This window comes from Canis lupus, chromosome 18 (assembly GCF_003254725.2).
Source record: "Canis lupus dingo isolate Sandy chromosome 18, ASM325472v2, whole genome shotgun sequence".
Lineage (NCBI taxonomy): Eukaryota > Metazoa > Chordata > Mammalia > Carnivora > Canidae > Canis > Canis lupus.
The window spans coordinates 41,924,556-41,940,284 of NC_064260.1; the positions used below are offsets into that span (position 1 = coordinate 41,924,556).

Sequence of the window (15,729 nt, forward strand, 5' to 3'; positions counted from 1 at the left end):
CGCGCGCCGCGGGCGGGCCAGTGGAGCCGGCGGCCCTGGCACGTGATCCGGGAGCGGCTCGGTCGCTTGGTGGCTCGGTCTGTCTGTCCGTCCGCGGGTGCCATCATGGCGGACGCAGCCAGTCAGGTGCTCCTGGGCTCCGGCCTCACCATCCTGTCCCAGCCGCTCATGTACGTGAAGGTGCTCATCCAGGTATGAGTCGTCGCCATCCCCTTCCCCGCCCGGCGCCTCGTTCGGTCGCCGCTGCCCTCGGCGCTTGGCGATCGGCTCCAGCCTTCCCGGGCCTTCAGTCCCCGGAGATGCTCCTTCCCTGCTGCTGCCCCTTCCTTCCCCGCGGGCACAGCTTGCACTGCCCGCGGCTCCCGTTGTACTGCCCGTGGGCTTTCCCCAGGTCTCGCCTCCCTGCCTAAGCCGGGAGGCCGGATCCTTTCCCCGCAGCCAACTGCCGTCCTGCTCTGCCCATCCCGGTGGCTCCCGTGAACTTTGTTTTTTCTTCCCTGAGGTTGGTCCTGGCCAGTTGCCACCACAAGCTTCCCAGCCCTCCCCTCCTGCCTCTCAGAAATCAGCATTCACCTCCTCCTCCGCCCCAAACGCAGGACATGAGATCTGTTAAAAACCAATTTGAAATTCGAGGGGAGCCAACACTTTATTAGCCTTTTTTTTTTTTTTTTCATTTTTATTTGCTACTGTTACTGCTGCTGTTCTGTTCCGAGATTTTAGCCCCAGATACCCAGGTAAACACAAAAAGCTCATTCAGAAGTGAGAATGGAGTGGTTGCTGATTCAAATTTCAGGTTTCACACTGAGCTCACTGAGCGCTCTCCAGCCACAGCCCATGTGGCTCATGACAGTGAAAATCACATCTGTCTGGGCTGGGAATAGTTCAGATGGAAGAGTTCAAGCATTTATGTTAGTTTCTGATCTACTGTAAAATAATCCGAAGCCGTATTTTATATTCACAGGCAAGTAAGTCAGGTTTTAACTGATGATACACTATTTGATAGTATTTTTAATTGCCTTTCTAGAATCCCCTGTGATGGGCATGCCATTCATTTTTTTAGACCTTTGTTGAGCGTTGACATAATTATGTCATGCGTTGTACCAAAAAAAGGAGCAGTTGTTAGAACCCCTGTCCTTCCTTTCCATCAGAAATATGCAAGACGCTAAAGAGAGCCACATTTCTTATTCAGCAGTTGATGCTGCTCCAAATTATGTGTTACTTGGTTGACCCATTGGATTCAGGTTCCATATGTAAAAGGCTACTATATTTTAACTAAGAACAAAACTTTGAGATGTGCTGTGACATCTAAAAGAGAATAGGCACATTTGTAGCTAGATCATGTCTTGAAGCGACATTTTGCAGTCAATCTCATAGGAGCCCATTACTCAGTACTTCTTCTATGTATTGCCAAGTGTCTTAAGGGTTTTGGTGTAATTTCCAAATACTCAGTTTTAAAAATAGTGGTATGGTAACACTCTCAGGGAGTTCAGTCAGGAGTTACTTAATTGAGCAGGTTAAGAATCACAGTAATAGCGAGTCAAAACCAAGTCCTGTGGCACTCATTCTCTAAAGTTTCCCTTTAGCACTAAAAATGCTGAATATACTGTAAAAATAAAATGATAATTGTTAATTCTAATATGGTCGTCATTGGATTGTTTTTTTTTTAATATTCTTTTTTTTTTAATTTTTTTTTTTTATTCATTTATGATAGTCACAGAGAGAGAGAGAGAGAGAGAAAGGCAGAGACACAGGCAGAGGGAGAAGCAGGCTCCATGCACCGGGAGCCCGATGTGGGACTCGATCCGGGGTCTCCAGGATCGCACCCTGGGCCAAAGGCAGGCGCCAAACCGCTGCGCCACCCAGGGATCCCGCGTCATTGGATTGTTAATGACAGTCTGCTTGTTGAACATGGCTTATACTTATTTTCTAGTTGTATCTGCATTTGCCTTTTGAGTGTTTCATCCTGCTAGACAAATACAAAGTTGATGGTGGCTTAGTCTTCTGTTTTGTCCAAATATTAAAAAATGCTTTTGTGATGCTTGGCTCAGTGGGTATAGCATGTGTCTCTTTACCTCCCACTTCATGAGTTCAAGCCCCACATTGGGTACAGAGATTACTTAAAAAAAAAAAAATGTGTTACAGGGGCACCTGTGTGGCTCAGTTAGCTGGGCATCCCAACTCATGGTTTCAGCTCAGGTCGTAATCTCAGGGTTGTGAGATTGAGCCCCTGTAGGGCTCCATGCTCACTGTCAAGTCTATTTGAGATTCTTTCTCCCTTTCCCTCTGCCCCGCCCGCCCTCCCTCCTCCAGCAAGTGCCTGCAGTCTCTCTAAGATAAATAAATCAATCTTTTTTTTTTTTTTTTTTAAGTGTTAGATTTTCAGGCACCTGGATGGCTCAGTCATGTAAGCGTCTGCCTTCGGCTCAGGTCATGATCTCAGAGTCTTAGGATCAAGTCCCACGTTGGGCTCCAGTCCCTCATTGGGCTCCCTGCTCTGCATGGAGCCTGCTTCTCCCTCTCCCTCTACCCCTCCCCCTGTTCATGTTCTCTCTCTCTCTCAAATAAAATCTTTAAAACAAATAAAGTGTTAGATTTTTCTTTAGAAAATATTTTTGAGCCTCCTCCATAAACTGTAGCTTTCCTAATGCAAAAGTTCCCTTATTCTGTTTTCAATTTGATATTAGTCTATCTCAGCTACGTGGTTTACTTTATAGAATTTGAGCCAAAAGAAAGCTTGGAGTTTACTGAAACTAGTCTTATCATTTGACAAAGTAAGAAACTGACAAGGATGATACTTCATCATTGCCTTAGAAAACATACAGTGCATTTTAACTGGGGTTAGAAGTTATAACCTTGCGGGAGGCCTGGGTGGCTCAGCGGTTGGGCATCTTCCTTTGGCCCAGGGCGTGATCCCAGGATCCGGGATAGAGTCCTGCATCGGGCTCCTTGCAGGGAGTCAGCTTCTCCTCTGTTTGTATCTCTGCCTCTCTGTCTCTGTGTCTCATGAATAAGTAAATAAAATCTTTAAAAAAAATTTATAACCTTGCAACCAAGACATTTTGGGGAATATTGCTTAGTATTGATATATTCTCTTATTTCTAAAGGTGGGATATGAGCCTCTTCCTCCAACAATAGGACGGAATATTTTTGGGCGGCAAGTATGTCAGCTTCCTGGTCTGTTTTGTTATGGTAAGTGTTTTTGATTTATTTGGAATTTGGAGGATATTGAGGACGGTGATAGGCAGAAGTTATTGAAAGAAAAGATACAGAAACCATGTTTACATGAAATTTCTATGTAACCATTTCTTTCAGCTGGAATTTAAATCTCTGACTTGTGTTCTTAGCTCAGCACATTGCAAGCATCGATGGGAAGCGTGGGTTGTTCACAGGCTTAACTCCAAGACTGTGTTCAGGTGTCCTTGGAACTGTGGTCCATGGTAAAGTTTTACAGGTAAGAAAATCAATTAATCTTCCAAAGATTTAGATTATCTTTTATGCAGTTTGTTGTACTGACCAGGAGCAATTTCAGATGTATATTTATGACCATGGCCTTTCTTCCTCTTGAAAACATTGACTTCAAATACCCATTCTTATTTCTTTCCTGGGATACAAGGGGAATTTGTATAAAATGAAGTGATTGATTTTGATCTGCACAGCCTTCTTCCTCTGAACCAGTCATTCTGAACAGAAACACTTACCTTGATCTCCTATGTAGCTCATTTTATTTATTTGAAGGAGGAAGGAAGCTGATTAAAATAGACATATTTCTTTCTGAAGGTATTTTCCTCTTATTTCTAACATTACCCCTAGTAAGATCTTTTCTGATACAAACTTATTTTTTATGTATTTATTTTTAAAAACCTTTTATTTATTTATTTATTATTTACTTTTTAATTTAATTTATTTATGATAGTCACACAGAGAGAGAGAGAGAGAGAGACAGAGACATAGGCAGAGGGAGAAGCAGGCTCCATGCAGGGACCCCGATATGGGATTCGATCCTGGGTCTCCAGGATCGCGCCCTGGGCCAAAGGCAGGCGCTAACCGCTGCGCCACCCAGGAATCCCTATTTATTTTTTTTAAAGATTTATTTATTTATTTATTCATGATAGAGGCAGAGACACAGGCAGAGGGAGAAGCAGGCTCCATGCAGGGAGCCTGACGCGGGACTCGATCCCGGGACTCCAGGATCATGCCCTGGGCCAAAGGCAGGTGCCAAACCGCTGAGCCACCCAGGGATCCCTAAAAACCTTTTAAAGTAAGCTCCACTCCCAACATGGGGCTTGAACTCACAACCCTGAGATCACAAGTCACATGCTACATTGACTTGGGTTAGCTAGACACCCCAGAAACTTATTTAAAAAAAAAAAAAAAAAAAAAAAACAAGGTAAACATCAAAGTCAAGATAGTGGTTATTTGTGGGGAAAGGGGAGAAGATCCATACATGGGGTTTGGGGGTAGTGGCAATGATTTTCCTTGACCTGGATCACGACTGTATGGATATTGGTCTTTTAATTATTTATTCCATTGTACATTTGTATCTTGTGCACTGTTTCTGCAAATGTATTATATAAATTTCGGGGGAGAAAGCCTTTTTTTTTTAAACTTCACCAAAATGTGCATCAATCTCAGGCTAGCGGTTACTTCTGGAAAGTGGGAGAAGTGAGGGGTGAAACTTTGGCTCTCTGGATCTGTGGTATTTTGTTTCAAGAAGGCCGGAGATCTGAAGCATAAAGGGCACAATGTTAACATGTTTAACCTTGGTAATGGATATGTAGATGAATTATTTTCTTGATTTTTCTTATGTTTGAAATGTTTCACAACATGTTTGTTAAAACATCAAGGTTACATTTCTTTCTCAGTGATCCTTTTGTTTTGCCATCTTCTTTTCACCTCAAATGCCAAACCTAATGATTCTGATGGTACTGGTTTCTCAGTTGTACAACTTACCGTGTAGGTCAAACAGAATGGCCCCTTATTATATTTATAAAGATGTTATGAATATAAATTCTGTACCATTTAGAACAGTCCACGGGAAGGTATTTAGCATGAGTGTGGTGGAGAATATAAAACTAGTGGATTTCTAGTTCATTATTCTGTCTCCTACTGGCACCAAGGTATGTTATCCTCTGTGCTTTAACTCAGTAAATGTAGCAGGATGTCCTAATCAAATCTATGTAATATCAACCTACATATCAGATGTCCTAAATTCCAAATGTTTACTAACTGCTTAAATAGTACTCAGCACAATCCTTCATTTACTTTGTAGGCTTTAACATTACTTCTAATGTTTTATCATCCGATGAGCACGTCTTGATTTTGTTGAACAGTTTCATGATCTCATTGGCTTAGATTTTTTTTTTAAGTTTTCATGTGAATTCCAGTTAATTAACATACAGTGTAATAATAGTTTCAGGTGTGCAACATAGTGATTCAGCACTTCTATGCAATACCTGGTGCTCATCGAAAGTGCTCTCCTTAATCCCCATCACCTGTTTCACACCTCCACCTCCCCTCTGGTCACCATCACTGTGTTCACTCTAGTTAAGGGACTGTTTCTTGGTTTGCCTCCCCCCTCCCTCTCTTTTTTTCCCCCTATGATTGTTTGTTTTATTTCTTAAATTCCACATATGAGTACTAATTGACTTAGATTTTAAATTCTCTTCAACTTTCCTTGATTTTTGAGTTGGAGAGGTTCCTCATTAGGGTCCTCACATGGAAGCTATTTCCCCCTTCAGTTGTTTTGTTATTCTTTACATGTGTTCCTTTTTTTTTTTTTTTTTTTTTAAGTAAGCTCTATGTCCAGTGAGGGGATTAAACTCACAAGCCCCATAACCCTGAGATCAGGAGTTACATGCTGTACCCACTGAGTCGGCCAGTCGCCCCACTTATACTTACTCTTGTTGTCCTTGTAGGTTGAATGTGGAAACATGCTGGTGACCCATGGGTCAGAGTAATGGAGTCTTAATGGGCCCATGTTTTTGGTGGGTTGACAACTAGTCTTTTGTCCCCAGCCACACCCTCCCCTGGGCTCAGTGAAAATGTTCCCCTTACCCAAGTAAACTTGTTCCCGACAACTAGTCTTTTGTCCCCAGCCACACCCTCCCCTGGGCTCAGTGAAAATGTTCCCCTTACCCAAGTAAACTTTACATATGGAAAGGCAGCCGTTTCCTAGTCAGGGGGATCTATGGCTTTACATATGGACTTAGAGCAAAACTGTAAGTACTGCTTGAAACAATTCCTTCTGAACAGGAAGAGTGAGATAAAGTCGAGTTAACCAGGTTCCCTAAATAGGCATTTCACATGTAGCCCAGGGAAAATATAACAAGGGATTGGTACTACACTTAGTAGCAAAGCAGCTTTGTGCGGTCAAGAAGAAAGACCAATTCAGGGTCGGTGAAATTGTTAGCCTTTATAAGAAAGAGTTCTGTGGAGAATGAAATTGAATTCTGTTCAGAATAATGTAGAAAGGACAGGTAGACAATTTTACTAAAAATGAGTGAGAATTTTTAAATATAACTGAAACTATTAGAATTACTCTAACTGAAGACATGGAATTTGACCCCAAAGCATCATTTTGCTTAGTCTTGACATTTGTTCTCTTTCTTATGATTTTTTTTTTTTTATCTTTTTACAAAAGAGGGATCCCTGAGTGGCTCAGCGGGTTGAGCGCCTGCCTTCGGCCCGGGGTGTGATCCTGGAGTCCCAGGGTCGAGTCCCACTTCGGGCTCCCTGCATGGAGCCTGCTTCTCCCTCTGCCTGTGTCTCTGCCTCTCTCGCTCTCTCTCTGTGTCTCTCATGAATGAATAAATAAAATATTTAAAAAAAAATCTTATCTTTTTAATCTGGTAGGACAAGTGGCTTGGTTGCTGCTTATATTTCACTAGCCCATCTTCTATTTCTCAAATACCCCACAAATAATATTTCCTCTTCAAATATAGTCTAAACTCTGGCAGTATCCAGTATTCTAGAAGAGAACAAAATCTCTCTCGCTTGTTTTAGAAACAGATCCAAAAGGAAAAGTGAGGCGATTTTAGCTATTGAGACTTGGCACCAATTCTCTGTTGTTTTGTACTGTGAAGGAAAGAGCCTTGCCCTAATTTGGTATTGGTACTACTTTTGTTTTGTAAATGAGGTAAAATCAGCACATAACTTTCACATAAGTTTTCACATAAGTTTTCACATAAGTTTCAGGTGTACAACATTATTATTTGACATATGTATTCATTACAAAGTGATCTTCTGGTTACCATCCATCATCATACATTTGACCCCATCCCCATTTCACCCTTCCTTTCTGGCAACCTGTTCTTTCTGTCTGAGTTGGTTTGGTTTGGTTTATTTGTTTAGATTCCACATGTGAATGAAATCACAGCTTGCATCTTTCTCTTTCTACATTAATTTCATTTAACTTGATACCCTCAAGGTCCACTCGTGTTGTCCCAAATGGCAAGATTTTCTTTTTTAATGGCTGAGTGATATTTCATTTTGTGTGTGTGTATGTGTGTGTGTGTATATAATTTCCATATCCATTCATCCATCAATGGCCATTTTAGGTTGTTTCTATATCTTGGCTATTGTGAATAATTTTGCGTATATTTTATCAAATTAGCGTTCATATTCTTCAGATAGCTAGCCCAGAAGTAGAAAAGCTGAATTTTACGATAGTTCTTTAAAATTTTTTTTATTAAGTGAATATGCGCAGTGTGGGGCTTAAACCTCACAAGCCCAAGATCGAGTCAAACTCTCTACCAACTGAGCCAGCCAGTGCCTATGATAGTTTTATCCTTAACTTTTTGAGGAATGTCCAAACTTTTCCACAGTGGCTATACCAGTTTACATTCACATCAACAGTATTGGGGTTCATTTCTCTCCACATCATCTTTAACACTTCTTTTCGATGATACCCAGTTTATTATATATATATATATATATTTTTTTTTAAAGATTTTATTTATTTATTCATGAGAGACACAGGCAGAGGAAGAATCTGGCTCCATGCAGGGAGCCCGATGTGGGACTCGATCCTGGGTCTCCAGGATCACGCCCCGGGCTGGAGGCGGCGCTAAACCGCTGAGCCACCCAGCCTGCCCAGACAATAACCAGTTTAAATGGTGTGAGGTGATATCTCATTGTGGTGTTGGTTTGCATTTGCCTGATGATGAGTGATGTTGAACATCTTTTCATTTGCCTTTTGGCCATCTGTGTATCTTCTGCGAAGAAATGTATATTCAGATTCTCTGCCCATTTTTTAATCAGGTTGTTTGGCGTTGGTCCTGCTTTTTCATGAAAAAACTCAGGCTTTTTCCATAGCCTTAGTGCTAGGCTATGTTTTTACCAGCTTATTTTTGCTAAATGTGTGCGTGTAGTAAATAATGCCCTTGGATTTTTATTCGGATTTGTTTTCCTGTTTCTTCTTTTAGATGTGTTTTCATTTGCTCATTCCTCTGGCTGGCTAATGCCTTACTTAGCAATGAGATTATCTTAGAGATACTTCTTTCCATTGATTAATTAGAAATAGAAATTATTGGGGACACCTGGGTGGCTCAGTGGTTGAGCATCTGCCTTTGGCTCAGGGCATGATCCTGGAGTCCTGGGATCAAGTCTCGCATCGGGCTCCTTGCATGGAGCCTGCTTCTACCTCTGCCTGTGTCTCTGCCTCCCTCTCTCTCTCTGACTCTCATGAATAAATAAATAAAACCTTAAAAAAATTATTGGAGATACCCAGCCAAAAAACCCAACATGTTTTATTCTCATTTTATGTCCTCTCCCGGTGACATTGTGACAGCCCTAATCCTCCTTTCTTTTCTTTTCTCTTCTTTGTAGTATTACCAGGAATGTGACAAGGTCGAGGTATGTTGGAGCTGACTTATGCATGAGCCCCTCTCCCTTGCAAGTTATTATTGCTATTTGGTCCTCTTTAGGAGAAAGGGACAAGCACTAGGCGCCTGGGTGGCTCGGATGGTTAAGCGTCTGCCTTCAGCTCAGGTCGTGTCCCAGGGTCCTGGGATCGAGCCCTTCAGCCCCTCAGCAGAGAATCTGCTTCTCCCTATCCCTCTGCGTCTTTCCCTGCTCATGTTCTCTCTCTATCTTTTTGTCTCCAATGAATAAATAACATCTTTTAAAAAAAAGAAGGAACAAGCAGTCAATTCCCCTTTCATTTCAGTGAGTGTTGGCATACATGGTGACCACCAGTTTGAACAGTTCTATTTAAAACCATCAAGATAGGAGCATCTGGCTGGCTCAGTGGAGTGTGCAAGTCCTGATCTTGGGGTGGGAAGTTCGAGCCCCACGTCATATGTAGAGATTATTTTTAAAAAACAAAATCTTGGGGCACCTGAGTAGCTCAGTCAGTTAAACGTCTGCCTTCAGCTCAGATCAAAATCCCAAGGTCCTAGGATCGAGCCCTTCATTGGACTCCCTGCTCTGTGGGGAGCCTGCTTCTCTCTCTGCCTGCTCTTCCCCCTGCTTGTGCTTGCTCTTTCTCATTCTCACTCGCTTGCTCTCTCAAATAAATAAAATCTTAAAAAAAAAATCCTTGGGGGCGCCCAGGTGTCTTAGTCATTTGAGCATCTACCTTTGGCTCAGATCATGGTCCCAGGGTTCTAGGATTGAGCCCCACGTTGGGCTCCCTGCTCAGTGGGGAGTCTGCCTCTCCTTCTCCCTCTCCGTCTCCCACTCATGCAGGTGTGCATGCGCTCTCTCTCTTTCTCAAATAATGCTTTAAAAACAAAATAAAAGCTTTTTTTAAAAAATGACAATAATAAATACAGCCATTAAGATATCTATCTTCTTTCATTTTGATGTCTAGGATTTAGGCTCTGGAAATGTACAGAAAGAAGTCACACCTTCCTTTGACCAAGTTATCAAGGAGGTAAGAGACTGATTATTTCCTATGCTCTTTCTCTGAAACACAGTGTATACACTATGGCAGTTTGTGAAATCAGTATTATCAGGCCTATATGTTCAGTGTTTATTCCAAATGAAATTAGACCTTCAATTTAATTTAGGCTTTTCTACATGTATATCGTAAAAAAGAGAAAAAAAGCATTGCTTGCTATTTGAATTAGATGCATTTCTTTTTTTTTTTTTTTTTTTTTTTAATTTATTTATGATAGTCACACACACAGAGAGAGAGAGAGGCAGAGACATAGGCAGAGGGAGAAGCAGGCTCCATGCACCGGGAGCCCGACGTGGGATTCGATCCCGGGTCTCCCGGATCGCGCCCTGGGCCAAAGCTAAACCGCTGCGCCACCCAGGGATCCCTGAATTAGATGCATTTCAAGGAAACTAATTTTGTCCGCTCATCTTTAAAATCAAAGAGGTTGGGACGCCTGGGTGGCTTAGCGGTTGCGCGTCTGCCTTCGGCTCGGGACGTGATCCCAGAGTTCCTGGATCGAGTCCCACATCGGGCTCCCGGTGCATGGAGCTTGCTTCTCCCTCTGCCTGTGCCTCTGCTTCTCTCTGTGTCTCTCATGTATAAATAAATCTTTAAAAAAATTTTTTTTTAATTTTTTATTTACTTATGATAGTCACACAGAGAGAGAGAGAGAGGCAGAGACACAGGCAGAGGGAGATGCAGGCTCCATGCACCGGGAGCCCAACGTGGGATTAGATCCCGGGTCTCCAGGATCATGCCCTGGGCCAAAGGCAGGCGCTAAACTGCTGCGCCACCCAGGGATCCCTAAAAAAAATTTTTTTAAGAAATAAAATTGAAGAGGTTTCTACTGAAAGTATTCTTCTAATAGGGGTGTAGACCTCTGGCACAGTGGTGCTAAACCCAGTGGCTAGGCCCTTTGTGTGTTGTATATTACCTATCAGGAGATGTTCTTATAGCATTATTCTGACCCGTAATTGTTCCTCATACCCATTTCCCACTCCCTTCTTATGCCATTTGTTTCATGCCTGACTTAATATTTATGGCTTTCAAAGCTGCTCTTTTATTTCTTAGTCTCTACATTGTCTAATTGTCTTTAGTGAGATCACAGTCTTGTAGTAAATGCTGCTTTCTAAAATATACCTTTCAAAAGAAGCAGGTTTAGATGTCAAATGAATCAATTGTTTTCTGTCAATTTTCTACTTTAATAAAAAAGTAGAGCTATGCAATGCCTGGGTGGCTCAGTGGTTGAGCGTCTGCCTTTGGCTTGGGGCATGATCCTGGAGTCCCAGGATCGAGTTCCACATCAGGCTTCCTGCATGGAACCTGCTTCTACCTCTGCCTATGTATCTGCCTCTCTCTCTCTGTGTGTCTCTCATGAATAAATAAATAAAATCTTAAAAAAAAGGGATCCCCGGGTGGCGCAGCGGTTTGGCGCCTGCCTTTGGCCCGGGGCGTGATCCTGGAGACCCGGGATCGAATCCCACGTCGGGCTCCCGGTGCATGGAGCCTGCTTCTCCCTCTGCCTGTGTCTCTGCCTCTCTCTCTCTCTCTCTGTGACTATCATAAATAAATAAAAATTTATTAAAAAAAAAAAAATCTTAAAAAAAAAAAAGAGTAGAGTTATATGTATTAATATGTTTTCTTAACTTTAATTACCCCATCCTGTCCTATGGGCTCTTCTCAAGACTATCATCGGCATGGGGTTAGGGATGTCTTAACTAGATGATCGAGGATAATGTTTATTTTTTTTTAATTTTTTTAAAATTCTTATTTATTTATGATAGTCACACAGAGAGAGAGAGAGAGAGGCAGAGACACAGGCAGAGGGAGAAGCAGGCTCCATGCACCAGGAGCCCGATGTGGGATTCGATCCCGGGTCTCCAGGATCACACCCTGGATCAAAGGCAGGCGCCAAACCGCTGCGCCACCCAGGGATCCCGAGGATAATGTTTAAATGCATAAATGGATAATTGACCTGCTGTATTCACAACCTACCTCCTTTTTTTTTTTTTTTTTTTTTTTTTTTGAGGACAACCTACCTCCTAAATGTTGAATATTTAATTTTCTTTGCTACTTCTTTACAGAGTCCTGAACAAGAGAGAAACTAAGATAAATAGCAGCTCTAAGATACTACACAGTTACGGGGTTGTGGTGGAAAAACAATTCAAAGTTGTTTTGTTGGCACAGATTAAACAAACAGAGCCTGACATTTGTATAACGTAGATATCAGAATCTCTGAAATCGTTCACAGCAAGAAAGCAACTTAAAAATCTAACAGGTCTCATAGTTTCATTTCAACTTGGTTATTGTTTGCTAGTGACTCTCCTCTGGTTTTTTTTGTTTTTGTTTTTTTTTTCAATCTATAAAATTGAGAACATAACAGAAATCTGCTTTGCGCATCAATTTTGAGAAATAACCATAACCGAAATCTGTGAGTTAAAGGTATGAGAGGATGACAGTTTATTTTATTGTATCACATTCAGGGTAGGAGTGCTGTGTCGCCCACATCACTTCTCACAGGAATTTGAGTGTCATTTGTTTAGATTTCAGAAGTATGTGTTGATTGTTTCTAGACAACTCGAGAAATGATGGCCCGTTCCGCTGCTACCCTCATCACACATCCCTTCCACGGTAGGTTTGCAGTTGGTAACTGAAATCTGATTTGTTACCTTACTTTTCATAGCATGCTCTCCCCTGACAGCTTAGATAGGTTGGTACGGGAATTCACTAAAGAGCCTTGCCTGCATGTTTTTTTGTTTGCTTGTTTTGGCATTTATCCAGCTTATCCAGAGAGCAAAGTGTCTTTAGATGGAAAAACCTTTTTTCTTTTTCAGGGCTATCAAAATTTATCTCGACGTAGTTTTAAAAAATCTTTTCTCTATGTTCTGCAGTGATCACACTGAGATCTATGGTACAATTCATTGGCAGAGAATCCAAGTACTGGTAAGCATTTTTGTTTTCAAAGAGATCTATTGAAAAAAACAAACAAACAAAAAAAACCAGAGATCTATTGAAGTGCCTTACATTTTTATGGTTCCTTAAGAGTTAACAGAACAAAATGATCTATCATTTGATCTGTGCAAAAGTGAACAAACAAAAAATGGTAAAATAGAAGAAAATGGCCCAGATTTAAGAGCTTATTACCCAGGATCTCAAGAGTAAGTTGCAGAGCCACTGAAGCCAAAATTCACCCTGACTCCATGTGACTACACCCTTAGGTAGTAATACCTCCACTTCTGTCTCCAAATTCAGCTATCTTTGCAGAGTGTAAGTGGCAGAAAAGGGAGTGGGATGTAAATTTCCTTGTCAAAAGTGATAATAAGAACTTTTTTTTACTAGCTCCAAAATAATCCTCATGTATTTTTGCTTTTCCATCTTTTATACCTAGTGGACTTTATGACTCCATAGTAACCATCTATCGCGAAGAGGGCATCCTAGGATTTTTTGCGTAAGTAAATTGTTGATTTACGTATGCAGTTATTTGTGGGAGTGGAAAGCTTTAATGAGAATCAGGGCACAACTCCTGGCTTAACTTCTATTAAAGCTCCTTTTTAAAAAAAAAAAAAAGACTATTTATTTATTTATGAGAGACACATAGAGAGAGTGAGAGAGAGAGAGGCAGAGACACAGGCAGAGGGACAAGCAGGCTCCATGCAGGGAGCCTGACGTGGGACTCAATCCCAAGACCCCAGGATCACCCCCTGGGCTGAAGGGGGTGCTAAACCGCTGAGCCCCCGGGCTGCCCTATTAAAGCTCTTCTTATTTTATTTTTTTAAAGCTCCTCTTACTTTAATTCTCTTGTAAAGATCCCAAATTTTGCTTGTGGGTATCTAAAACATTGGAAATTAGTGTTTTGTTTGGGAGTTTTTGTTTTGTTCAATTCCGTTAAAATTTTGTTAAATTAATTCTAAGTTTCTGGGATCCCTGGGTGGCTCAGTGGTTTGGCGTCTGCCTTTGGCTCAGGGCGTGATCCTGAAGACCCAGGATCAAGTCCCACATCAGGCTCCCTGCATGGAGCCTGCTTCTCCCTCTGCCTATGTCTCTGCTTCTCTCTCTCTGTGTCTCTTATGAATGAATAAATAAATAAAATCTTTAAAAAAATTTAATTCTAAGTTTCTACCTTTATAATAAGTTCCTAATGATGTACAGTTGATAAACTGGGGAAACTTAGTTTTTGAAAAATGGGAAAATTCTCTTCCTTACCCTGAGAGTAATACATTTTTGTAAGGCTGTGTTCGTTCCCTTGGGTTTCCTTTGGAAGAACTTAGACTACCATCTCATTCTTTTATTAACAACAGAAATTATTGAATTTAAATAAAATATTAATTAATTAATTAATTTATTTATTTATTATTAAAAAACAGAAACTAGAAATGGTCCTTTTTCATTTTCAGTGTTTCCAAGTAAGCATTTTTATTTGCGCGTCATAGCCTGGGAGGGGGCACCTGGGTCACTCAGTTGGTAGACCATGTAGCTCTTGATCTCAGGATTGTGAGTTCAAGCCCTACATTGGGTATGGAGGCTATTCTTATTTTTGAGATTAGAAAAAGTTAGCGTTCTGCAAAGTTCATTTGCTGCCAGTCACGCACCTGTAAGTGGCATTTGAACCCGGTCTCTGGTCTGTGGGGTGATTTCATCCTGCTGCTCCATGCTGCCTCACCAAGGCCACTCAGGCCCTGGGAATATGGTTTTTGGTGTCCCTTACTTCTTTCTTTTTGGGCCATTCCTGTTTTGTAATTTTGGTGTCATTTTCAGCGTTGTCAAATTTGAATATCATGTAGCTTAGCTAAAATCGTATTTGAGACTCTTCTCCAAAACCGGTACATTTTTGTTCCCCTGCTCATATTAATAGTAAGGTGAGCCACTGGGTGTAGTAGCTTTGAGGGGTGTAGCCAGCCTACATTTGAAAAATGGGAATGAAAGTCAGTACAGATTAATCTCAAATACAGTTAATTAACTATAATGAACTAGTTAGGGCTAGCTTCTGGCAGTGTCTTCTCAGTTCTCTAGACTGAAATCTCTCTTTGAGAAGTGTTTGTATTGAGTAGATTATCTCTTCACTGATCACGTTTCTTGGTTCTTATTTTTATTGTTTCTTCATGTAGGGGTCTTATTCCTCGCCTCCTAGGTGACATCATTTCTTTGTGGCTCTGTAACTCACTGGCCTACCTCGTCAATACCTATGCACTGGACAGTGGGGTAGGTTGTGATCTTGATAATATGTACTGGTGTGGACTTTATTGTTTTCACAGGGCAGCTTGGTTAGCTTTACAGTAAGGTGGTTGGGGTGCCTGGCTGGCTCAGTCAGTAGAGCATGTGACTCTTCAACTCAGGATTGTGAGTTCAAGCCCCAGGTTCAGTATAGAGTCTTTTTAAAAACACAAAAAGAGGATAAAGTGGGACTTTGTTACAATTTGCCGTACTCATCGATATATGGCTAAACATTATCAGTCAAGTTTTTAAAGGCTCATGGGATGGCCTATACTATTTACCATAGAAAGATGCACCTAAAATTTCCCTAGAGTATATGAGTAAGCCTAAGAAATCTAGCCCTATCTCTGTGCTGGAGATCGCATCTGTATTGATAGGTAATTTTCAAGGACACTGTGAAGGGAGACAGTTTTATAGCATAGCAAGGGTATATTTCACCTCATCTGTAGTGTTAAAGGGACTCCTGGTTTGGGCTTTTTAGAAACCTCAGCCTAGGAGGTTTTGAGAATTGGCCTTCCCTGGAAGCTATGGGCTTCTCTATACACAGGCAGCCCTATAGCATGATGGGAAATAGAACACACAGAGGGAGGACTGAACCCATGCTGTGTCCCTCTAGAGTACGGAGACTGGTCTCTTCA

General features: G+C 41.4%; 1 protein-coding gene across 3 annotated transcripts in view; it reads left to right on the forward strand.

The window, feature by feature from the left end:
* MTCH2 (mitochondrial carrier 2) overlaps nucleotides 1–15,729 on the forward strand; it is a 20,858-nt gene continuing 5,129 nt past the window's right edge. Inside the window, exons 1-9 of one of the 3 annotated variants that reach the window (XM_025452164.3) lie at nucleotides 1–192; nucleotides 3,105–3,189; nucleotides 3,345–3,451; nucleotides 8,827–8,853; nucleotides 9,812–9,874; nucleotides 12,454–12,511; nucleotides 12,772–12,823; nucleotides 13,269–13,328; nucleotides 14,986–15,079. In XM_025452164.3, the coding sequence (XP_025307949.3) occupies nucleotides 106–192; nucleotides 3,105–3,189; nucleotides 3,345–3,451; nucleotides 8,827–8,853; nucleotides 9,812–9,874; nucleotides 12,454–12,511; nucleotides 12,772–12,823; nucleotides 13,269–13,328; nucleotides 14,986–15,079 (633 nt within the window). In that variant the 5' untranslated portion in view covers nucleotides 1–105. The remainder of the gene's footprint in view (nucleotides 193–3,104; nucleotides 3,190–3,344; nucleotides 3,452–8,826; nucleotides 8,854–9,811; nucleotides 9,875–12,453; nucleotides 12,512–12,771; nucleotides 12,824–13,268; nucleotides 13,329–14,985; nucleotides 15,080–15,729) is intronic. The other 2 variants (XM_025452165.3, XM_049097063.1) reach the window with 2 other exon arrangements.